Source organism: Phasianus colchicus, chromosome 8 (genome assembly GCF_987193195.1).
Source record: "Phasianus colchicus chromosome 8, bPhaCol1.hap1.1, whole genome shotgun sequence".
Lineage (NCBI taxonomy): Eukaryota > Metazoa > Chordata > Aves > Galliformes > Phasianidae > Phasianus > Phasianus colchicus.
Genome location: NC_143443.1, coordinates 22,740,875 through 22,765,136, shown reverse-complemented (window position 1 = coordinate 22,765,136; position 24,262 = coordinate 22,740,875). Strand labels below are relative to the sequence as shown.

At 60.1% G+C, this 24,262-nt stretch overlaps 2 protein-coding genes across 7 annotated transcripts; one reads left to right on the top strand and one right to left on the bottom strand.

Moving 5' to 3' along the window:
- Window positions 1–105: 105 nt before the first annotated feature.
- Window positions 106–10,060, bottom strand: CRTAC1 (cartilage acidic protein 1). Of its 4 annotated transcripts, none has more exons than XM_090145349.1 (15): window positions 9,969–10,060; window positions 6,995–7,191; window positions 5,552–5,748; window positions 4,655–4,785; window positions 3,970–4,126; window positions 3,398–3,532; window positions 3,031–3,176; window positions 2,754–2,890; window positions 2,112–2,194; window positions 1,904–2,004; window positions 1,660–1,828; window positions 1,444–1,589; window positions 1,301–1,343; window positions 893–1,036; window positions 449–695 (listed from the first exon to the last, which is right to left on the bottom strand). In XM_090145349.1, exons 1-15 carry the CDS (start codon window positions 10,014–10,016, stop codon window positions 583–585), a joined length of 1,947 nt encoding a protein of 648 aa, XP_090001475.1. In that variant the 5' UTR covers window positions 10,017–10,060; the 3' UTR covers window positions 449–582. The 4 variants fall into 4 exon arrangements, with proteins under 4 accessions (XP_090001473.1, XP_090001474.1, XP_090001475.1 ...); XM_031597627.2 differs by having other exon boundaries at window positions 9,909–10,052; XM_090145347.1 differs by lacking the exon at window positions 1,301–1,343 and having other exon boundaries at window positions 106–695.
- A 6,407-nt stretch (window positions 10,061–16,467) lies between these two features.
- Window positions 16,468–23,980, top strand: R3HCC1L (R3H domain and coiled-coil containing 1 like). 3 transcript variants are annotated; one of them, XM_031597630.2, is made up of 7 exons: window positions 16,468–16,535; window positions 19,097–20,280; window positions 22,763–22,938; window positions 23,019–23,089; window positions 23,184–23,279; window positions 23,406–23,546; window positions 23,640–23,980. In XM_031597630.2, exons 2-7 carry the CDS (start codon window positions 19,111–19,113, stop codon window positions 23,693–23,695), a joined length of 1,710 nt encoding a protein of 569 aa, XP_031453490.2. In that variant the 5' UTR covers window positions 16,468–16,535; window positions 19,097–19,110; the 3' UTR covers window positions 23,696–23,980. The 3 variants fall into 3 exon arrangements, 2 of the variants coding, with proteins under 2 accessions (XP_031453490.2, XP_031453489.2); XM_031597629.2 differs by having other exon boundaries at window positions 16,475–16,597; XR_016468819.1 differs by lacking the exon at window positions 23,640–23,980 and having other exon boundaries at window positions 16,475–16,597; window positions 23,023–23,089.
- The last annotated feature ends 282 nt before the right edge of the window (window positions 23,981–24,262 follow it).

Genomic DNA, 24,262 nt, shown 5'->3' with positions numbered 1-24,262 from the left:
GCAGTGCACGGCCTGTGGAACATGCAGAGAAAGCAGGACAGGGATTGGTTTACTCACATGGCACGACTTGCACGGGGGCTGTGCATGGGGGGAATGGAGAGCTGGTGGGGGGAGGGAATCCAGGGCAGGATAGTGGCTCCCAACCTGCTGGAAGCCTGAGCTCAGCCCAGCCAGCAAATAGACAGTGTATAGTTTATTGGGAGAGTTCTCCAGGAGACGGGCTGGAAGACTGAGCAGGGTCCAACTCCAAACAGCAGGGTCAAGAAGTTAAAAAACAAACCGAGGGGACTTTCCCCTGCTGGGCTGGGGGGAGCCTCCTCTGCTGGGGTTGCCCCCCCCAGGCAGAGGGAACTTGAGAAGCACACGTGGCTCAGGCCAAACCAGCAGGCACATGGCACGGGATCGAGGCGACGGAGCCAGCGATGCGGGGGGAGTGCTGGGGCTTCAGTCCTGGGCTGCAGTGTGGGGACAGTGCTGTGGTCCCTTGCCCATCCAGGGCAGTTCCACATGGGAATAGGGAAAAAGAGACAGGCAGAGGCTGGTTGCTCCTTCACCAAGGCTGCTTGGGTGTTACAGGCAGGGTTAAAGTGCATAGAGGCAAAGGTAGAGTCCAAAGCCCAGAGAGAGGAGAATGCGTTGGGGGGCCCAGGGCCAGCTCCCGGTGGAAGGGTATCCCCCAAAAAAGGCCACCTGAGCTGCATGGAGAACAAGAAAAGGAGCAGGAAAGAAAGAGAGTTGGGTGGTCAGCAGCAAGTGGGTGGCACGGGACCAGCAGACATAGAGGCACGTAGCTGTGGAGCTGGGGTATAGGCAGGGTGCAGGGGTGGCTGTGCCTGGGAGGGTACATCACCATCCCAAGATGCTGCTCCAGTGTATCACTCCCATCACTCACCCACACATGCTGTGCCATCCTCATTGGGCTCAAAGCCACGAGCGCAGCGTTTGTTGCTGCGGCAGCGGTACCCGCCATAGGTGTTGATGCAGATGGGCTTCTCCCGGGGGCAAACAAAGGGGAACTCAGCACACTCGTTGGTGTCTGTGGGCAGAGGGGATGGGGGGGGGGGGTGATGTGGCCAGGCTGGGAAGTGCCAGTGGTGTGCCCTGGCTCCCACTGTGCGTAAGCGTGGATGTGGCCATTCACAAGCAGTGCGCTGCCACAGATGAACACTACCACATCCCCACTTCTGCTGCGTCACTTGGGTCAGCCATGCACCCCCTGCTCCCTCCAGAGCCCAGGCTCCCAGAGCACATGCCCAACAGCCATACTCTGGGTTTCAGCCATGCCTGTGTCTGCACTCACCTACGCAGCGTCCGTTCTCGTGCTGGGAGAATCCCTGCCCGCACTGCGTTTGGGGAGAAGCAGACACTGGGATGGGGCAGCCCCAAGGCAGCAGAGCTCAGCCCCGCATTCCTGTCCCCTAATCACTCCCCGTGGGCCCTCACCTCCAGCAGAGTGGGCACTAGTGGCTTCTCTGGGTCTCGGGGATAGGGGACCTCCAGGACGGAGTTGGTCTCGCTGCTGGCCACCGCTCGCACCAGGACACGGCCGTCAGGCCATGTCACCTCCAGGCTGCTGGCTTCGTCACGTCCTGTGGGCAGACAGCCTGTCACTGGGTGCAGGGAGGGCTGGCAGCCTCTTGCCCCCATCCCAGGGCTCACCCAGTCCAAAGTGTGCCACGGGCTCCATCTCACACAGGTACCCTGAGCCGCCATCGATGATACGCAGGTGGGCACCGCTGCGCCGTGTGAACAGCACCACCTTGGCTCCTCGTGCAAAGGCCCCAAAGCGGGTGCGTGGCACGACCCGTAGCCAGTTGTTGCCAGCACCCTGCAAGCAGAGGGGAAGAAGGCTGAGCTGGGGGGACACAGGGACTAAAATACCTAGAGGAGCCCCATTGCTCACCTGGGTGCTCTTGAAGATGGAGAGTGGCTGTGCCATGGACTCGCCGTGGGATAGGATCAGATCCAGCATCCCATCACCATCAAAATCTGTCACCGCACCCCCTGTGCGTGGAGCAACAGGTCATGGGCTCGGCTCTCATGTTGATGGCAGCACCCTGGTGGTGCTGTGTCACCCCCAGCATGGGCCAGCCCTGCCCTGCATCACCCACCAGTGCCCCGTCCCTCAGGCTCCAGCGCATCCCCTGGGTTCAGCTCTTCAATGATGGGGTCTGAGTGCTCCCTGCGGATGAGCCTGTTGAGCACAGGCAGGGTGTTAGTGCCAGCCCTTGTGTCCCCAAGATGCCTCGCAGCTCTCCACCTTGGAGCAGCCTGGCAGAGAGGCGACACCAGAGGGGACAGGGCTGTGTGGGGTGCCTGGTGACTGGACATGCACAACTCATCCCTGTTCTATGGAGGAATAACAGGGATGTCACAAGGGCATGGAGAACAGCAGCGCCATCTCCAAACGCTGCCACAACCCCTGGGGGCTCCCAGCTCCCCCCAAACCACCGCCTTCCACCTGCCCGCTGTGCCCACACGGCGAGGGGGTGCTGCAGAGCGATGGTGAGGAATTGATCCCCACAATTAGCTGCAGCAGGGAACAAGCTTCCACACAGCTGTGATCATCAGCATGGGGACCCCAGAGGCTGCTGCAGGCACAGCCGCAGGGCTGGTAATGACATAGGGAAAGGCTCAGGCATGGCTCCTTGATGAGAAGAGTTGGAGCTCTGGCCCCACACGTGGCACCAATGGAGAAGAGCACGGCGAGGGCTGCTTGGCTCCCACTGTGGGGCATGGCCCCCCAGCCCTACCGGAACAGGCGGTTAGCAGAGGAGCCACGGTAGGCAATGTTGTTGAAGAAGACCTCCAGCTCCTGATCATTGTCAAAGTCAGCAGCGATGACAGTGCGGACAGGGGACGGCATGGAGAACTTGGGAGTGGCAATGTCCTGTGTGAGAAATGGGTACAGGCTGGTGATGTGAGGACACTGCTCCTCGGTTCCATCCCCACTGGAAACCAGAGCTCAAAGCCAAACCGGGATTCAGCACCAAAGCTGGTGGCTGGGGATGTTGCAGCCCCAGCCCTCACCCGAAATCGGATGCGCCCGGGAGCCCCTGCCTGCAGGTAGAGGCGGTGTGGCCCATTCCAGTTGCCATAGACAATGTCTACACGGCCATCGCGGTTGAAGTCAGCCAATGCCACGCCACGTCCGTGCTGGTAGGGATCATCTAGCCCTGCAAGCAGCAAGGGGACAGGGAGACAGGACACTCAATCCTGGGACAACTCCCCAGGACACCTCCTGGAACATGGCCGCAGGTCCCCATATGGGCCTCCCCATGCTGCATCCTTACATCAGTGATGCCCCTCCTATGGTCAATGGGACTGTCAATCCCCACGGTCCCCCCAGCACTGTGCTCAGCTCATTTGGAGTCATCTCCCCCCACACTCTACTCACCCACCAAAGCTGCCACGTCCCGGTACGTCCCATCCCCACGGTTGTGGAAGAGGAAGTTGGGGCTGTTCTCGTTCCCGCAGAAGATGTCAGAAGCACTGTCACTCAGGATGGGGCCTACAGCCACACCACGGCCCCCTGGGGACAGCGGCCAGTGGTAAGGTTGTCCCCTGCTCTGGGGGCTGCATGTCCGTGCATCAGTGTTCCCAAGACCCCCTCCTCTCTCTCCCTCCTCCTTCACTCCCTCTCATCAGGAGCTAATTGGGGCTGGCAGCCGCTTGTGTCACATCCAACCTAATCACTGCCATCGCCATGGTGACAACACTCCTAATTAGCAAGAATTTACCGCCACAGAGACAGGGCACGCGGCAGTCCCCTACGGTGGCTGGCATGCACCCTGCACCCCCAGGCCCTAAGGACGCTGCCAGGGAGCCAGCAGGGTGACAGTGGTGCCCTGCTGGGTGGGTGCCACACGCAGTGGGGTGGCCACTAGGTGGGGCAGTCAGGCAGGCAATGTATGGCACATGTGGTGTGGGTCACGGCACAGGTCACTGATGCTCACGTCCTCTCCATACCTGTGTACTTGCTGACACCAGCCTGGGCGGCCACGTCCACCAGCACCACGATGCCACGGGCAGGGTCACTAGCAGCCACGTCCATCTCCAGCAGGGCATGTGGGCCCACCTTGCCGCTGGCGTAGTTGGCGATGTAGATAGAGTACCTGCCCGAGCCCTGCGGCCGGCAGCACCGCCTCAGCTCCCTGTGCATCCCCCTCAGCCTGTGGGGTGGGGTTTGGCCTCCATCCTCCCTGCTGTCAGGTTCCCTAACGCCCATAGTCAAGAGCACCCTGCACTGGGGATGGTCGTGCTTTCCCACTGGGATGTGTCCCATCACCTCCACCGTCTCCAAGCTCAGTGCTGGTGTTCAGTTCATGCCACACTCCCTGCTCTGACAGGTGCCCCCCCATCCCCACCGCCCCCCTTGTCCCGTGCAGCAGCTGGGCCCTGATTTAGCGATAATCATTGGGAAACAAACTGCTGGGGGAGGAGGAAGAAGAAAGAGCAGGTGACAGGGACATAAATCACCTCGACAGGCGCGTTTATCAGCCAGCGGCAACCGTGTGGACGGATGCCCAGAGCCCTGATGGCTGGGGGGGCTGTGAGCCCTGACAGCCACCAGCCGGCTGATGGGGGCACCCCCAGCCCCAGTGGAGTGGGACGTGGCCTGGGTGAGGGGCTGCCCCACACTCTGCCCACTCACCGTGCGGTCCACACAGGCGACAGAGCGCCCGGCGAAGCGGCTGGCCACATCGCGGTTCACTTCGTCGCTCAGCAGGTCCTCCCAGCGCCCGTTGCGGAGTTTGAAGAGCTTATCCGTGTAGGTGGCCATGCCTATGGGATGTGGTCAGGGGCTGCCACAACCATTCTCCCCCTGAGCTCGTCCCAATGGGACATGACCCTTGCTCTGTCCCACCAGCTGTTGCCACCAGCAGAGTTCCCATAACCCGTAAGTGCCACTGGGAGACACATGGAAGAATCAACTCGTTAAGTTAAAATGTGTCCCAGTGAGGCACAGCCAGTGGAGGGAAAAATCAGTGCAGTGCCAGGCACAGGCGGTGAGCCATACTGCTGTGATGGTGCCAGTGGCATTGCCTGATTTAGAGATGGGTATACAGACAGCCACTGCCAGCCCTGGTAATTGGAGAATGAAACAGCAGTGGGACCGGACAGAGCTGGGATGGAGCAGGGACACGGGGACCTATGGGGAATCCCTTGGGGCACACATGTTCCCTCCCCAGGGCTGGCATGCCCAGGAGCTGTGACAGCACCAGTAAGGCAGGATGAGACTCTGGCTTGGTACAGAGGCACAGTTCTGCCACCATGACGGGAGTCAGCACTCATGGGTACGCTCACGTCCTGGTGGCACAGCAGTCCAAATGGCGATGGGACACTGCCATCCCCTCAGGGTGCCATGGAGAGGGTGGCTGGTAGTGCTGACTCAGCATCTGGCTGGGCTCAGCGTCCCGCCCGCGCCGCCATCAATCAATGGAGCCACTCAACTGGGAAATTAACTCCTGCCCGCACACATCCCTCACGCGCCGAAGGTCATGGGCAGCCGTGCTGCCCCCCCCCCCCCCCCCCCGTGCCTGGAGCTCACCGGAGAAGGCATTGTTGGTGTTGAGGAAGTAGATTTCCTCACGGCCATCCCCGTCGATGTCACACGCTGTCACACCGATAGCATTGCCCGACCGGTCCCGCAGCGCATAGTAAGGGGAGCTGTGCTCATCCTCTGCCACGTTGACCAGCCGGCCCCGTGCCTTGTCATACTTGAGCACCAGGTTGGGGCCATTGTATCTGTAGGCATGAACAGATGGATCTTGGAGTTGGGAATGGCATGACAGCCCCTGCCCCATCCCCTTGCGCAGGTGGCCATGCACTGTGCCAAGCAGGATCTGGGCATCAGCAACTTGAGGGGCACAGCAAAGACATGCATGGTGTGTGGTGGCTAAGGATCTTCTGCCTCCCTCTTCTTCCAGCTGTGGGGCTGGCTGCCATGGGGAGGGCTCAGCCTGGCATCACACGTCAGCCTAGCCTGGGCACCCGGGTAATGTCAGGGTAGGATGGGGCAGGTTCCCTTCTTGCAGTCTTTTCTCAGGGCAGGGAAGGCAGCATGCAAGGCAAATCCGCTCAGCACACTGTGCCCCACAGGCTCCCCGCCTGTTCCTGCCCCATGCACTGTAAACAAGTTACACAATGGGCACCGTGCTGCTTACAAAACCATCCTGGCTGCTTGGCTCAGCCTTGCTGAGTGCAGTGATCTGGGCCCTGCTGGCTGTCCCTGGCTGCCCAGGCTTGCTGCACTGTTGGGCAGACACCCCATGCCCATGCCCCATACATCAAGCACGGTGCCAGCCCATGCTGGGCTCACAGGGTGAGATACTCCCTTCCAGGTGAGGACACATGTACAAGCCTCCCTCATGGATGAGCATGCTATGCCACTGTCTCACAGCCACGCCAGGAGCCCGTGCCACTGTCTCCACTGTCCCCAGCCAGGCCAGGACCTGCCAGCAGCAGCTGCTCTGTGTCCAGCCCTGCTCGGGAGCTGGGACAGCACAGCACACAGCTCCTGCATCACTGGCTCCTGCCAGCCCTTCCAAGCCATCACACCCATACAGGGCTATAAAAAACCTCCAGCCAATTAAATGAATCTCCGGAGAGCACTGAGTCCTGTCAGCGGAGCCGAGCTGGCTCGGGCTTGAGCTGCCTCTGTACTGAGGGATGGGACCCAGCCGTTGGGCAGCTGCCATCATCCCACAGCAAGGGGACCCAGGCCCGGAGCAGTGTCCCCATGCAGATGGCACGCTGGCAGTGCCACCGCACACCTCCGCCTAGATGGAGGGATGGGACCATTAGTGATGTGCCTCAGCAGAGCAGTGAGACCAACTGCCTGCAGCTGGGAGCTCAGCTGGGCACCACGTGTGCTTTTTGGAGAAAACAGTGAGTTTGGAAAGGTTGCCAGCCCCAGGACACAGGGCTGCGAGGAGCTCCTGGCACTGCAGGGCCACCATGTCTTACTGCCCCCAAGACTGTTCCTACTCACCCTGCCACCACGATCTCAAAGCTGCCATCAGCATCCAGGTCAGTGACAGCCACGCCGTAGTTGAGCTGTGTGGGGTTGCTGTCGTAGTCAGGCGGGAGCAGTTGGTGGGTGACGGCGGTGAACATGGGCTCACTGCGCTGGGAGCCCTCACTGAGCCAGGCCAGGGACAGCAGGCACAGCGCCAGCATCCTGGGCACCTGAGACAGACCTACAGCCGCTCAGCTCTGCTGGCTGAACCACCAAGACCCCATTCCACAGAGCCCGAGCATCACCCCTGCACGAGCTATTCTTCCTCCACTATTCACCACTCACCCCACTCAGTAACCCACAACCCTTCAATTCTCCAGTTCCGAGACCTCAGGCATTGCTGTGCAGCTCCAACATGCCTTAGTTTCCCCATCCTGCCATTGCTGTTTCTCCTGGGACTCTGTGGGGTCAGTACCTGCCCAGCTGGACGGTGGGGGGGTTGTCTGCACAGGGCTGCAGCCATGGGAAGGTGACAGGAGACTGGGAGGAGAGGCTCAATTAACCTGGACTGCGGAGGACTGTAGCTGCCAGCACTGCTGGCAAGGCTGCGGAGCTTTGGAGCTGGCTCTGACCTGGCTTTAGAGTGGGTGACAAGTGAGGTGGCACTCAGGACTGCTGCACTCACTGTGGGCCGGGCAGTCCCCCGCAGAGGAGAAAAGTCTAGCAGCAGCAGCAAGCTGCATGGCACCAGCTGTGAGCAAGGCCCTATGTACAGGTGCTCCAGCTGCAAGCAAGAGCAGCCATCCCTGCTCCCAGTCTGGAGGAAGGGCTGGGATGCCCAGCAAGGGACACCACGCCATGTGGCCATGACAGGGCTGTTCCAAATTCTTTAGGAGCATCCCCTAAAAGACAAGCAGTGGGGAAAGGTGACCAGTCTCACTATCAGCCTGTCCTCGTGCCTTGGGCCCTGTGTGGCCAGCTTGGAGAGGGGAAGATGGAGGGAGAAGGCTCCAAGGATCTTACCCCAAGGTTTATCTGAGAAGCGTGGGGACAAGGCTCAGAGCATCTGCCCATGCAGATAGATAGAGACATGGGCACAGGGTTGCCCTCTGATTCCCCAGCCCCTATCTCTGTCCCCAGCCAGCATGGTGCAGCATTCCCTTGCCTGGTGCCCTGCAGGGAACTGTCCCCATGCCATCAATGGGGCTCTGTCTCCCCTCCAGCTCCCGTTCCCTGCGGCTTGGCCCACTCCCCAGGCACACCCCCACTCCATCCAGCTGCAGCCGGAATCCCTCCAAGCTGGATGAAGCTTTTCCAGGAGGAAACAATGTTCCTGATTGGAAACAAAAGGCTCTTTCCCACAGATCCGGTTCTGGGTGCCATGGTGGGGGCTGCCGGCCCAGAGCCAGGCTGTTTTGGGAAAAGGGAGGGAGGTCCAGGCTCAATGCTGAATGCAAGAGGCCCTGTGGCTTCCAGCATGGCACAAGGATGTTTGAGGCAACAGGGTCCTGCTTGTATGCCTATGGTAGAGCTCAGCTCTCTCCTGTCCCAGCAGAGCCATGCCCCAGCTCATGTCTTGGCATCCAGTGGCAAGGTCACTCCAGGTGCTGCAGTCACACTGGGACTCCTACTCAGCATGGCTAAGCCTGGTGGCATGGAACTGAAGTGGTCAGAAGGGACAAAGGGAGGATGGGAGCAAGGCAGGGGTGCCATGGGTGCTCACACAGGGCACAACTGGGTAGCACAGGAACGTAGTGCTGGCCCAACAGCTGCTCCCTGGCACTGCCATCCCCATGCAAGGCTGCTGCCAAAAGTACCCTGAGGGGAGAATGGGATGGGGTGAGGGCAACGCCAGCATGCACAAATCTGGGAAGGTCACACCCCACAGACCTGTTACCACAGGTAGGGAGGTGCTGCCCCAGGGCTCCTCATGTACATAGCTGTAGTCCCCAGCACACCAGCACACATCATGGGGACATGGGAGTTGGCCACTTGCATGGCCGCCCCATCCCCGTGACATCGCTGCCGCCATGCTGCACGTCCCTAGTGTCATGCGTCACCACTGCGGCAACATCCCATCCCGGGCCACATCCCATCCCGGACCAGCACCGCCATGACATCGTGTGACATTGCACAGCAGGAGCCCCACCACACCCCAAAGCCACCTCACAGTAGTGACAGCACAGTAACATCACAGCACCGCATGACATCATGCTGCATGTGTCCCAGTGACACCATATCCCCTTCCCATAATTCTCAGACCACCACAGCCAAACCTGCAAGGGTAGAGGACAGGTGGGAGACATCCTGCACTCAGTCTCCTCTGTCCCACAGGAGAGGGGCTGTGGTATCCAAGGGATGCCAGAGCCCCAAGCAGCCCTGATTCTGCAGTGCCTGTGCTCTGGCCGAAGCCACAAGCCCTGGTCCCACTACTGTGGGCTCAGCGCCATGCACCTCACACAGGACCTGGTCCCTGTGTACATCCCACCATGGATGCTCCCGATAGGCTTCACGCCTGCAGTTCCCAAGCAGAGATGGTTCCTGTTCTCTCCCATGCTCAGCACCGGACCCGGCACGCTGGGGCTCAGCCAGCAGCAGCTCATGCAGTATGGAGACAAGCAGTCACCTTATCTCGGAGCTCAGCCCGAAGGGACATCGGGTCCTTGGGGGGGCTCAGCCGTGGCACTACGCAGCCAGCCCCTTCCTGCACAGGTGGAGGGGCAGAGGGACCCCTCCAGCCCCACAGTGACCAAGTGGGGACATTCCCAAAGAGGAGAGCTGCCCCTTCCCTCCCGTTGCCCACCACCACCCCAACGTCCCCGCGGGGTGCTCCCCTACTGCCAACCCTCCTCCAAAACCGCACTCGAAGGCAGCGCCCCTATCCCCCCATCCCATCCCCAACTCCGCCGCCCCCTCCCCTCCCCACTTCCCAACTTCCCGCACCCACCCCCGACTCCCCGGCAAAGTTGGCGGCGGGGCGGAGGCGCGGGGCCCTCTCCCTACTCACGGGCGCGGGGGGCTGCCCGGTGCCCCCGCGGCGGCGGGGGGAGCGCATCCCGCAGCGCCCGCCTCGCCGCCCGCCTCCCGGATCCGCGCCGCCCGACTCCCGACGGCTCCAGCCGCCCGTGCGGGGTTTATGTAGCGCTGGGCGGCCGCGGCAGCGCCAATGAGCGGGGCGAGGGGTGCCGCTGCCAATGGAGAGCGGGGAGGTGGGGCTGTGCGGTGCTGATTTACTGCCCGAAATTGCAGTGGAAGCACGGCCGGGCAGCGCCGGGTGATACGGAGCCAAAATATGATGGGGGGACCCGCTGAGGCATGTGGCAGGAGAGTGGCTCGTAACCTTCACGGGGCGGTGGGTCGCTCTATCCCATCGTGTCCCGCACCGTCCCTCACTGTCAGGCTGCCCCCAAAAGCTTTGGGACTATGGCGTCCCAGCAATGCTACCCAGAAGCTGGAGCTGGGCGATGGGGATTGAAATCCTGGCTGCAGCCCTGCAGCCACTCGGAGGCACTTTCCCCCTCGCTGATTCCCCCCTTTCTCCAGTGATTTCCACTCGGAGTGCAGTGGGGAGCAGGATTTGCTCCCCACTGACTGCAACGATGCACAGAGCTGCCCCATCTCAACTGCTTTGCCCAATAGAGCAATGAAACTGTGGGTATGGAGAGATGTCAGCCCCCAAAGCTGTGCCCAAGGGCTCAGCATCGTCCCCATGCCATCCCCTGCATGGCCCTGGGTGCAGGGCACCTGCTTCACTGTTGGGGACCTGGGGACTGGTTGCACAAGGCACTGCCATGCCAAAACCTTGCAGCTATTGGATGCTGAGCTGGGCTCACGTGCAGCCCACCTTCCTTCCCATAGTGTCTGCTGCAGGGCTGGACACAGAGCTCCCCGTGAGGCTGTGGTGGCACGGGGACGGTGCTGGCAGGGCACGGGTTAGGTCATCCCAGCAGAACACGTCTATGGGAACCCAGTATGGAGCCTGGGGCTGCAGCCACCTCATTGCACCGGGTGGCAGCAGGAGCCCGCGCCGTGATGGGCTGTGCTGAGTGGCTGATCTCCTGCCCTGCTGAAACCTTTATTTCTCATTCGAACGTGTCTGGCTTCAGCTCTTGCCTGTTTCTCGCAGTTCTCCTCTCCCTGCTGGATTGGAGAGCTCTCAGCCCCAGTGATTGTTTCCCACAGTGCTGCTGCCACGTGACCATCAAGTACCCCTGTACACTCCATTTCCGATGACCCCTCTTGCGGTGCAGCTGAGCACCGGCCACAGAATCTGCTATGGGCTCCTGCTCCCCATGCTGGGCTGGCCATGCCCGGCCCCACCGGTGCTGGGAGTGAACAGGGGACATGGCAGCACCCAGGCTCTTTTGGGAGCTGCAGAGGGTGGGCACGGCCCTGGTGGGGTATGCGCGTGGAGATGACGGAGGTGCATGGAGGCTGGCTGTGCGTCGCACGGCCCTGCGCTGGGGACCGATGGTGGCAGCGATGGGGACAATGGACAGGAAATTAGAGCGAGGCGGCAGTGAGACATGCTGCTGGGGGAAGGGAGTTGGAGGGCTGCAGGCAGCACGGGCATGCAGTGTGAGTGCTGCACCAGCGCCTACATCTCCAGGACAGCGCTGTCCCAGCTTTACACGGGGTGGTTGCCTCCTTGAATCCCCCCGCAGCCAGCAGCCCTGGCACCTTGCATCCCTCTGCCTGTGGCTCATAATCATCGGGATGGGAACGAGCCCAGGAGCAGCTGGATCAGGGAACCCCAGCGTGTGCCTTCCAGCACATCGCAGCTGCTGCTGCACAGACTGGGTGCAGGTGAGCAGAGCAGTGCTGACTCCCAGCACTGTCCTCCGAGACGCTTTACAGGCGCTGTCGCTGTTCTTTCTAGAGCACCATGAAGGCCGAGACACCTGCACACAGCCCAGTAGGAGCACAGTGGGTGCACAGCACACACACTGCAAACACACATCCACATGCATGCATGAAGTACAGTCTGCGTGCAGCATCCCTGTCTGCACACTCTGCACACACACACACAGACACACACCGTATGTGAGCACCCAGCACGCTGTCCAAACATGAGTACAGCCTGTGCACACCCACCTATGCTCACACACAGCCTGCACGTTGCACACACAGGCATGCATGCAGCGTGCGTGCACAGACCACGCACAGTGCTCTGCGTGCTGCTCCTCACTGCAGTCACCTGCTCTGCGTGGTTGCAGCCAGCATGTCCTGGGAAGCAGCTGGACATGCACCTTACTCCTTTTTGACACTAGAAGAGGGCACACAATGTGTGGGACCCCTTGGCCACCAAGCTGACCCTGGCTCCTGGCACGGCTTCCTTCTCTGGAGGAGCTGTACTGGGACCTCCATGCTCTGAGGGTCTAATTTCCACCCTAAATGTATTCATGGTTAATTTATCCCCAGTCATTCCTGTGCTAATGTTGTCTTTTAGCTGAAATAGCTCTTCTCCGCCCTGGCGTTTACCCTGCAGATGTATTTATAGTGAGGGCTCTGTTCCCTCGCAGCCTGCGCTGTGCTGCGCTGTGCATGAGCTGCCACCATCCTACAGGGTCCCCTGGGCTCTGCTTATCTCAAGCCACCTTTGCTCCTGTCCCCAGCATGGCCAAATCCTGGGGACCCCAGAAGGTCCACAGATGACTGCTCAATCCTTTCTTCCTGCCACCAGCATGGTAGACCCAGTGGTGCTACCAAAGAGGCCAGGTCAACCTGAAGGTGCATTGTACACTGTTTTCCAGTCCATCTTGTCATAGGATCACTGCGTGCCCATGGCAGCAGAGGGCATGAAGGAAGTACCCAGCACCTGACCCCTGGCTCTGTACAGCCCAGTCCCTAAAGGGCCCCCACCTGCTACTGTCACCACACACAGTGCCCCCAGGTCCCCGCTTGGACTCTTCCTGTCGCCGGGACATCATTAGAAATGTTAATTATTAATTATCACTAAAAGCCCTTTTTGCTGCATTGCTGTTCTCTGCCGATCTCTCTGCCCCGTGCTGCCTGTAACCGGATCCACCCGCTGTTGTCTCCTGCCTCATGGTGCCCATCCCTGCTGTCCATCACTACCTGTGGGGCAGAGCAATGACAGCAGAAAGCCCCAATCCCTGCGAGACACTGCCCTATGGGTGAGCTGGGCTTGTCTCTCCTGGGATCTCCTGTAGGATCAGAATCCCTATGGGCAAGATGTAGGATCACGCTGTGTCATGTTCCTCTGAACCTGCTGGGTGCTGTGATAGAGTCAGAGCACATCAGCTCCTCTTGGCCAGGCAATGGAGGTCCCCGGAGAGGGACACAGGGATCGCCCAGGCTATCTCTCTCCACACCCCAAACGATTCCTGAAGTCAGGCTGCCCAGGCAGTGAGCTCCCCAATCCTGGGGCTGCCACCCCTGCCCCACACTGTTGCATAGCCAGCAGCATCAGGCACGGTCCTGCTGCACGTGCTGGAAAGACAGACAGCACAGAGAGGGAGACAGCAGCAATTGCTCAGGGAGATGCTTGGGGGCAGGCTCCCAGGGGAGAGCGGGGAGGAGCACCCAGGCTGTATTGATTCCTGCAGCACAGTGCTGCTTTCACTGCCTGCTTATTTTCCATGTGTAGGAAAACAGAGGCAGCAGGAGAATCCTGCTGCCCGCAGCCAGCTCCGTTCCCAGGGGCACGCCGGGCCCCATCATCTCCCTGCCCACAGCCGCCGGCAGCACCGGCGCCTGCCTGCACCGCGGGCTGCTTCCTCACATTATACAGCGCTGTCACGAGCTGCTGAGTCCCCAGGTGTTTGGTGCAGCAGCACAAAGCAAATCCAACCTACCCCAGCCCTGAGCTCTCCGCAGTGCCCTCCCCATGGCTGATCTACCAGGCTGGGCATGGGAAATGCTGGGTGTGATGCCCTCCTCGCCCTGTGTCCTCATGGCAACTCCTGGGGCTTTTCTCCACCAAAGCCCTCTGCAAACGCTTAATCTGCAGAGAGAAAGCAGAGATGTGCTCATAGGGGCTGGGATCCCCAGTAACACAAAGGGGGTCACAGGATGCACTACTGGATCTCAGAGCATTGTAGGGTGTTCGGCTCCAGTGAGAGAAAGTGCAGAGCCCCATGCTACCTCTCCTGCACAGGGCTCAGCCCGGCCGGAGCTGGACACACAGCTCGCCTCTGATCAGAGCCAGACCTGGAGCCGCCAGCCACTCTTTTCTCTCCGCACTGTTCCTTTCAGCCCGTGGCTCCCTGCGGCCCCCGCTGACGCAGCTGCAGATGGAGAGACAAGGAGAGACAGGCAGCATCCTGGCCTGCTGTGCCATCCCCAGGGAGGTGCAGGCACAGCAGCTTTGGATTGACGCTCACTGGAAATAAGAGCAGCCCTGCTATCAGCACAGAACATGTGCTGGGCAGGGGAGCTGAGGATGCCCAGTGCAAGGTGGGGGTCTGCGACCACAATGCAGCTCCCACCAGTGCTCTCTGTGCCTACAAATTTCCCAGAAGCCCTGACACCACACTCACCCAGGAAGAGGAGGCCATGGCTCTTCTGGGACAGCTGGGCTCAGGCCTTTGTGCAGTCCCCATCACTCTTATCCTTCTCCTTTCCTGGGGAGCATGTTGGTGGTGCAGGGGGTCCCTGTCCCTGCACGTGGCACTCCAGAAAGGACACTACAGTGTCCCTTGCAGGAGACACAGACTCAGCTGCCAGAGAGGTGTGAGGATGTCTCCAGTGGGGGAAGTAAGGGGGTCTTCCTGCAGCCCACACCTCCCAGTGCTCAGACTGCACTGCTGCTGCCATGGAAACTGCCTGTGGAGTATCATCCTACTGCAATAGCTGGGGTAACAGGGCCACCGCTGTCCACAACTTCCCCTGGGCTGCAGACATGGGCACATGGGCTGGCAGGATGTGGGAGGCTAGGTGTTCCCTCCAGACCCCAGCCCTACTGCTGATTTGCCATGGGAAACTATGGGCATAGAGCCCAGCTGAGCATCCCTGCAGAGCCGTGCAATCCCAAAGTCCCCGGAGTCAACAGCAGCAGTGAGCCCCATGCAGGGAGATGGGCCTGTGTGAGGTTTTGGGATTTGGCATAGTGTCCAGGACTGGGTGCTGTGGGGTGCTGTGATGTATGGGGGCACCCCAGGGCGAGGTGGTGATGGACAGGCTGGGGAAGTGCTGGCAGGGGGTACCCGGTGCCATTCCCAGACAAACACAGCTCCCACGCGGCCAGGGGCTCCACACTGCTTGGCCTCCCACAAACATAAATCATTTTCTAATTTATAACATGAATAATTGATTTTGCCTCCGTAGCTGGCGATAAATCTCCTGTGCGCACATGCATAAGAAAATAATAATAATGAAAGTGATCAGGATCTGCTGCCATCGATTACACGCGGGAGAGGCCATGCTCCCCTCTAGGGCACAGTGGGGCTGGAGCTGCACCTTGGAAGGTGCTGGGTAGCTCCACATAGTGAGAGCCATCCTTGTCCTGTATGGGGCCACGCAGATGGTAGGGCAGAACCTATAAATCCGTGCCATGCCCCACAGAACTGTGGCAATGGAGTACAGCCACCTTTCCTGGGCTCCAGTCAAAATACAAGGGAATCAAAGGAAGAACGCATTAAAACTTGGGTCCACATCCCAGCATGGCGGAACCAGGGTTTGATGCTGGCACATGCAGTAGGCAGCCTGGACTGCCCGTGTCCCCTGGGCCGTGTCTGTCGCTCCTTGTTGTGCCTGTGGAGGAACTCATCACTCCCGCAGGTCCCAGCTCGGGAGTGCTCAGCAACAGCAGCGCTTCATTAGGAGCCAGAAGACGTGCGGGTCCCAGGTGTGCTCCCCTCCGCCCGCGCTGCCGATGAGCGCGTGCAAGCACCGGGGCCACGTTCATTATCGGCTCGCGCAGGCAGCCAGCTCCTCGCCAAACCCCAGGAAGGATGCGGAGCGAAGCTGCCCAGCACAGACACCTTCCCTCCTCCGTTTGTCTGGGCATCGAGCGCGCTGACCACCCCGCAGCCCTCTGTCTGCAGGATGTGGCCCAGGGGGTGACGGAGCCTGGGCGATCCCCCAGCGCCGAGCAGCCAGCAGCGCCGCTCCCGCTTTGTACGTGACATTAAGATGTAATGGGAAATCAATGGCAGCCTCTGCGGGGTCAGCGCTGCAGGAAACGGGAGCCCTGCGCCCATCATCCCCGCTGGCTCCTGGGCACGGTGCCTTTGTCACCACGCTTCTGGCACGGTTCGTGGCACCGCGTCCCCAGCACGTGGGCTTTCTCCACTCCGCGGACGCGCAGGAGCCCAGCGCGGGTGACCGCACACGCGGTGGAGCTGCGCTGCTGGGGACGAGGGCTGCCGCGCTCACCCCGCCGCCGCCGCCGCCTTCCCCGCGCCCACGGCCGCCTCCCGCCGGCAGCCCCGACCCGCTCCAGCCCCGACGGCCGCTCGGGGCGCGGGGCGGCGCCGCGGCCGCGTTGCGGGGCGGTGCGGTGCCGCCGAACTACAGGTCCCGGCACTCCCCGCGGCGGGACGGGGCGGGCTCGGCGCGGCGGAAGCGGCGGCGGCAGCGCGGAGCGGCGGGGGACCCGGCGCTGTGACCGGTAACGCCCCGCCCGCGACCCCCGCACGTCGCCCCGACCCCGGCAGGCGGGACCGAGCCGGGGTACGGGAACCGGGGGGGGCCGGCGGTGCTTCGCTGAGCGGCCGGGAAGGGGCAGAGCGGTCCGAGCTGTGCGCCCTGCCCCGCCCCCGCTGTGCCATGTTCCCCGCCTGGGGCACGGCGCCGGGTACCGCGCGCTGCGCGGCTCCGCACCTCCATTTCCCCTCTTCTCGGCCCGGTTTCCCCCAGCCACATTCGCTTCTTTTTCCCGGGCTGCGTCTCACCGCGTTCCCTGCCCGTGTTTCTCGGATCCTTTGAGTGATTTCCCTGCTCGGCTCGCTATCGTCCGCAAATTTAATTACAATTCACCGCTCCAATGAAAGTTTGCGAGCTGCTGTAAAAAGATACCCCGACGTTCGCGTAAATTGTATCTTGCCCGCCTTATCCTAAAGCTCTGCCCGGTAATTCTGAAATAACCCTGCTGGAAATCCCACGTCCCCCTGCGCCCGCTGTTTGGGCACCGGGCACTGAAGCAGCCTCAGGGTGCTCGACTGCAGCATTCCCATTCCCTTCTGCCCAGAAATCAGTGCCCGCCGCTCTGCCGCTGCTCCGACCCAGCACCATGAGCTGGGGTCAGCAGTGTGCCCAGGTGTCTGCTCTGTGCCGGGGCTGTTTTTGCTTCCCTGCAGCTGTTTTGGTGAGGCCTCTGCCTCCTTTGCATTTTTCTGGTTAAAAACAGTAATGTTGCCCTTCATTTTTGATCCGTCATTAATTTTCTCTCCCTCCCTATTTATTAATAGCCTTCTTCCCTTTTGTGCTGAACCTGCCCTGCTGTATTTGTGAAGCCCTTTGCATTCCCCTCCGCCTGTAGCTCCATTTGCTGCCGTGCCATCCCTTTTCTCCCTGCAGCTGTCGAGGGACGCTATCGCCCCATAAATCACCTCCTGTCTGCGGTGCTCCAGGTATCTCCTTGGAGCATCAGAAGCGCGAGGCGCGATTGAAATCTCCCTTTGCTCCGCATGTCTGCCTGCACACCGATGTCACCGCTCTGCTGTCTCCATGCGTGCTGTCCCCACTATTGAGCGTGTTGCTCCCCAGAGCAGGGCAGGGAGGTGGCAGTGGGGACAGCTGCCCACCGTCCCTTCTCTGGGTGTCAGCACCGTGCGGCAGCATCCTAATCGGGGCTATTTAGAATCTCCTCATGGCTGCATTTATTAGGGTAGCAGTATTTTTTTTTTCACCCAGCCTGCAGCAGACTATAAAGAGTGACATTGCCGATGCGTGGTCCCATACGGGCGATCCCACTCTGCAGTGGCCAAGGTGTTGCCGTCCCCTGCTTGCAGTCAGGGCTGTAGGGTTACGTGCTCTATTGATGGCAGGATGGATTGAGTGGAATTAGAAACCTCGAAGGCTAAAAATACAGCGCCCTGCCAGGAAATGAGGCAGCCTGCTGGGAGGGCGCTGGGTGGCACTTCAACTTTTCCAGGAACTGGCACAGTGTGCCGTGCTGTGTGCTTGCACTGAGACCTCACAGCCTCGTGCCAGAGCCATGCTGCAGGGTGAGCTCTCAAGGTCTGGGAGTAGTGGGGATGCCCTGCCCTGTGCGGGGTGAGTGAGACCCGCAGCCTGCATGCTGTGCCCAGAGAAGAAGCTGCGTGCTGGCACAGCTACGCATGCAGAGGGTGCTCCCAGCAGCGTCTGGCTGATGCAGCACCATCTGCTTTGGAGGGTGAGGCAAGGTGAATGGCAAACTTTCGAGGAGCCCATAAATCCCGTGTGCCTTGGAGGTGACTCGGGATGCGCACAGAGCATCCCAGCTAGCAGCATCCCAGCGCTGGAGATCCCCACTTCTGTGGAGGAGCTCCACGACTCCTTGGTTATGGGCTGCACTCTGATACCTCCATCCATCTGTCTGTCCGGGTGAGGTGGGCAGTCCTGGATCGGTGGGTCCAGCTCAGCATCGGGCACTGCAGCCCACGAGGCTCTGCCGCCTGTCCCCGAGGCTGGGCTCGGTGTGGTTGGCAGGGAGGGGATTGCAGCCTAATGTACCGGAGGTGCCGCGGAAATGAGAGCCTTGGATGGATTCCTGGCCCTATTGATCCGCCGGCAGTTTATGCATCCTGACATTCATAATCTCAGTAGGCTCTGATGTTCCAGATTAATGGGCCCAGGGGCCGTCCATCCGTCACTTCACATTAATTACTGAAGAGGTGTTTTTCCAGTGATTTACCTGACAGCGGCCCGTGATGAATACCCCTAAACAGAGTGGGCAGTGATTAATCACGGGGCCCCGGCCCGGCCCCACTCTGCCTTCCCCTCAGCCACAGCACAGACCCCCACACCATCCGTCTCCATAAACGCTGCTTGATGCATATTTATAGGGGCGCAGGGCCTGGCAGGCAGCGGCGTGCCTGGTTGTGCCAAAGATGATGAAAAATAAATCTCCACCGGGATGGGGCAGCCTGGCATAGCCTCAGCCCATTGCCAGGACATCCCGATGCGCATCACACTGGCACCATTGCAATATGGGCACAGTGGTGGTGACACTTCTCTCCCTTGCAGGCGGTGGTGGCACAATGGAGGCAGAGGGCAGCCGGGCGCGCCGCAGGAAGCCCGACATGGCCCTCTATGTGCCCAAAGCACGGCGGGAGAGAGCGGCACAAGCAGCAGCCACCAGCCACCAGGAGCCTGAGAAGCAGCGCCCGGTGCCAGACGTCCCCAAGGGTGGCTCTGAGGGGCAGAGGCGAAGCCCCGGAACCAGGACACACGTGAGCAGAGCGGCTGGCAGGGAGAGCAAGGCTGGGGCCAAGGAGCCACGGGCAGCCTCTGCTGGGGACAGACAGGCAGCGGGAGCATCATCTGATGTGCAGGAGCTGAGCCTGGAGCCAGCTGCTGCACAGCCCTCAGGCAAAACATCCTGGGATGCAGGGCCTGGGGAGCGCAGCCATGGGGTGAGGACGGTGCTGGACCCTCTGGGTGCCCATCCTGCAGCTGTCCCTGAGCATGGTGGAGATCCTGATGATGTAATGGCAGCTGAGCTGAGCACGGTGCATCGGACAGAGCTGGGCAACGTGACGGAGCTTCTGGGGCACAGCTCCCTGGGTGCAGCTACAGAGTGCTTAGGGTGCACAGAACAGGGTGCCTTGCAACAGGCAGGAGAGGGGAATGTGGGCAGCGTATCCAAGCTCAGCTGGGAGAGTGTGAAAAGCCATGAGGAGAAGAGGGAGTGTGATGAATCTGTCCTTGCAGGGCAGAGTGAGAGCTGGGACATGGGCAGCACATCCCAGCTCCTGCCAGAGCATGAGGAGCAGCTGCTGTCCAGCAGGGAACAGGCTAGTGCTGGTGCTGGACACAGTGGAGGGGAGAGTGTCCTTGCACCAGATGGGAGCAGTGAGCTGGGGATTGGTGATAAGATGAGCTGTGCTGGGGGGATAGAAAGTGGCCCCGGGGAAGGGGATCCCCTGGGCAGCCCCCAGCCCCTGAAACCCCTTGAGCTGCTGTGCCGTGGCATGGAGCAGCTCTCGTCTGGATCCTGGGCTGAGGAACCGACACAAGCAGATGAAGACAAAGGCTGGCAGCAACCACACCAAGAAAACGAGGAGGGTGAGGAGGGATGTCCCCATGGCAGCTCCCTAAAGCCAAGTCAGCCTGGTGCCAGGACCCCGAGCAGCCCAGGCGGCGCAGAGAGCTGGGATGCGCTGTTCAATGATGATGGGGATTGCCTGGACCCACGCCTGCTGGAGGAGGTACGTGTGTGGGGATGGCTCTGACCTTGGGATGTGTCCTGCTGGGATGTAGGGATGGGGTGTGTGGGGTGTAGCTGTCCCCATGACCAGTGGGATTAGCCCCATGGTGCATGGCCCATGCATGAGCCATCACCTCCAGCTGTGCGTGGCATGAGCAGTGCCATGAGGATGCTTCTGGGACCCACTTGGTGCCAGCAAGGCTGGGGGAGTTCTTCCCCTTACCAGTATGTAAAGTGCAATCAGTAAAATGTGCTCAAGAGCCGTAAACTGCAACAGCACCCTCGTGAAAGCGGGGCCAGTAATAAAGAAACGGGCCGAGACGGATGGGCTCCCATTGAAATAGCAACGTGAAGTTTCCTGAAAACTACAGCTTCTTAATCAGCTGTGGCTCATTACCATCCCCTCCTGTAGGCGTGGGGTTGGATTTACTACAATGAGCCGCACAGCGCTGGGAGCCGTGCCGTTTCCCTGCCGCTCGCGAGGAAAGTGTGTCTTTTTGCAGCCAGGCTGGAAATCCATTATTGCATTTTAAATCAGTGGCATAAAAACGAGTAATTTTCAGAGCGACATTAATGTAGCTGGAGTAACAAACAGCGCTAATATTGTCAAAAACGGACATCCAGCATTGACACAATGCGGGGTGTGAAGTGGCAGACGGAGCCTGGTGAAAGTATATGGGAGGATTTGGGGTCTCAGTGCCCCTCTTGAGTTAATCCCATGTCTTCTGAGCTGCTTGGGGCTGCGCATGCTGCCTTGGTGATGCTCTGTTCCTGCCTGCCGTGTGGCCGAGAGGTGCTGCAGGTAATTTGTTCAGTGGGGAGCTCTGGAGCTTCCTTGTTGGATGCCCCATTCAGGTGCTCTAAAAAAAGGGAGCTTCCAGGGAGCTTCCCCAGATAGGTGAATAAGGACCTGAAAAAGAGATTTCTCAATAGGAAGTGGCCATTTTCACCCTTCCACCCCTGTTACTGGTGGCTTCCCCACGCCTCTGAGCTGCTGGGAGGCAGACGCGTCCGCTCGGGGAGATGAAGCTGTTGTTAATTAACAAAAAGGACAAGGAAATTAGTAGTGTTCTTTGTCATAACCGAATCCTCATGCGCTGCGGAGAGCTGGCAGAGAGCAAGATTTATGACGTTCTGCAAGGAGAAGAGATTTCTGATAGCAGACGGCTCTTTAATCTAGCAAGAAAAAACATCCCCAGATCCACTGGCTGTGAGCTGAAGCCAGACGGATTCAGACTGGAAATCAGTGGAGGGTAATTAACCACGGGAATGATTTCCTTGCGGCCATGGTGGGTGCTGCTTGCAAGGGACGGCACTGCCGTGGGTCCTCACACTGGTGGTGGTGATGCATGTGCTCCAGTCCTCGCCACACTCGGTGATTTGTGAAGGTCATGGGCTCCACTCACCAGCCCCGAGCCCCCTGGGGCATTGCACAGGCTCCATCCTGCCTGGGGTTTTGTGGGGTGCTGGGCCCCAGTGTGTGCTGCTGCCTGGGATAGGAAATGGTCCCAGGTGGTGCTGGGCTGCCCTGCCAGCTCTGTAACTCAGCTCTCCCCTCCGTCCTCACCTGCCCATGAATCCATCTTCTCCATAAAATTGTTGGAACGAGCACTTTTTATTGACTGAGCTGGCTGGGATTTATGGGCTCTAACCTTCCAGCCGTGGTGCGCTCAGCTACGATCACTTGGGGGATCGGGCTGGGGACCTGGCTGAGTTATGTGCCCGCAGCCCCACATCTTACAGCACGACATGTTTGGGAATCCCATTGGCACTGCTGGCAGCTGCGTACTGCCCTTCCCCCCCAGTGTTGTCATGTTGGCAGGGGGAGACTGATGCCCATATTTTAAACTGAAGGGTGAAAAATTGGAGAGGCGGGAAAGAGTTACAGCTGTCATGTTTTAGGGATGTAGGAAATGCCTGGCCGTGAGATGCTCAAGGAGCACAGCCCGTTTGGATTGTCGAGGGGCAGGTTGGGAAGTGACACGATTACTGTAAGCAGTGCTGTCACAGGAACCAAGGGCTCTTCCATCTGGCAGAGAGGCAGGGCAAGGACCAACAACTGGAAACTGAAGCCAGACAAATTCAAATGAGAAATAAGGCATCAATTTTTGGCAGCACAGGTGCTGAACTGGTGGAACTGGCTTGTTGGGGAGTGATGATTTTCCATTGTGGTGACATGGGACTTGCTGGGCTCCTATAGTGCAGGCATGCGTGTGGCTTCTCCCTGGTTTTGCTCTCAGGTGGATTTTGGGTACCCTGCACCTGGCCAGCACGTGTCCGTGTCTCTCTGGGATGCTTGTAATAGGAAAAGAGCAATGGGAAATTGTGTGAGCCCTGCTTGATATCTCCCAATACTCACTGCCATTAATCTAGTGGAGCACCAGTGTGCGGCACTGGGGCAGAACATCCCCAGGGGAGCACCTGGGATTTATGGGCTCCCAGCACTGGGTGGGGGTCGCTCAGCGCCGTCTTTGTCCTTTCAGCTCTCTGGGGGCCTGGAACGCCAGCAGAGCCTGCAGGAGCCCCGCTTCAACTACTACAGGGCTGAGCCGGCCGTGCCGGACCTCAGTGACGATGAGCTGCCCCACGTCATCGAGATCTATGACTTCCCCCCGGATTTCCGCACCGAGGATCTGCTGCGCATCTTCTGCAGCTACCAGTGAGTGCATGGCACTGTGCGGTGCCACGCTGCTGTGCGCAGTGCCATGGTGCTGTGCTCACCCTCCTTCTCTCCGTCAGGAAGAAGGGCTTTGACATCAAGTGGGTGGATGATACGCACGCTCTGGGCATCTTCTCCAGTCCCATCACAGGTGCGAGCATCCCATGGGGTATGCAGGGGGTGGGTAGAGGGTACCGTGTGCATGCATTCCTTGGCTGTATGGCACTGTGCTGCTCTCCCTGCAGCGCTCGATGCCCTCAGCACCAAGCACCTGATGGTGAAGACTCGCCCGCTGTCCCAGGGCACACGGGCAGCCAAAGCCAAGGCCAGGGCGTATGCTGGTGAGTGGGGGCACAACGGGAAGACTCCACATCACGGGCATCCCAATACCCTGGGACCCTGACTGGTACCATTCCAGCTTCCCACTGGGGTCCCCATGCTGACACCCCCTCCCCACCCCCTCCCAGACTTTCTGCAGCCAGCCAAGGAGCGCCCCGAAACGTCAGCTGCACTGGCACGGCGCCTGGTCATCGGTGCCCTGGGGGTGCGCAGCAGCCAGACCCCTGCCCAGCGGGACGCCGAGCGCAGGAAGCTGCAGGAGGCACGGGGTGAGCTCAGGGAACCTCTGTTTGTGTCACGCCATTCTCAAACCATATGGCTGGGGGAAATGGGGGCTTGGGATTTACCCTTTTTCCCCGCAGAGAGGAAGCGCCTGGAGAATAAGCAGCGGGAGGATGCCTGGGAAGGCCGGGAGTGAATGTCCTGCAGTGGGATGGTGCTGGCGATGCTGCCAGGGGCACCTGCACCTGGGGATGGAGCTGGTGCTGCTGCTGCCCTGTGGGCTCTGTGCCAGGTGGAGCAGGCACACAGGAGAGGGGCCAGGGCACAGCTGCAGGGTGCTTGAGGGCCGGTTAGGGGCATGCCGTGGTGTCCCAGGGCTGTCCCCAGGGCTGTGGTGACACATGCTATGTGGTCACCGTGGCCACCCTGAGCGTTGTGAGTGAGAATGTCCTTTATTTTGCTAATAAATACCATTTATTTTGCTTTGCCTTGCCTCCAAAGGGGGGATGCAGCACTGTGGGATGCAGGGCTTGTCCTGCTAGCTGAGAGCATCGCTTCCAGCTGCAGTGCATGTCCATGCACGTGGGGGTGCCTGGGGGGTGTGCATGCTGTGCTCAACTGCAAGGCAGGGGTTTCCCCTCCAGGGTGGGCTGGGCAGGATGGCTTGGGGAAGGGCTGGAATGTGCTGGCAGAGGGACCCTGTTTACATCCGCCACCCTGAACAGTGCAATCCTTGTCCGACTGTGGGAAGGGCCAGCCCTGA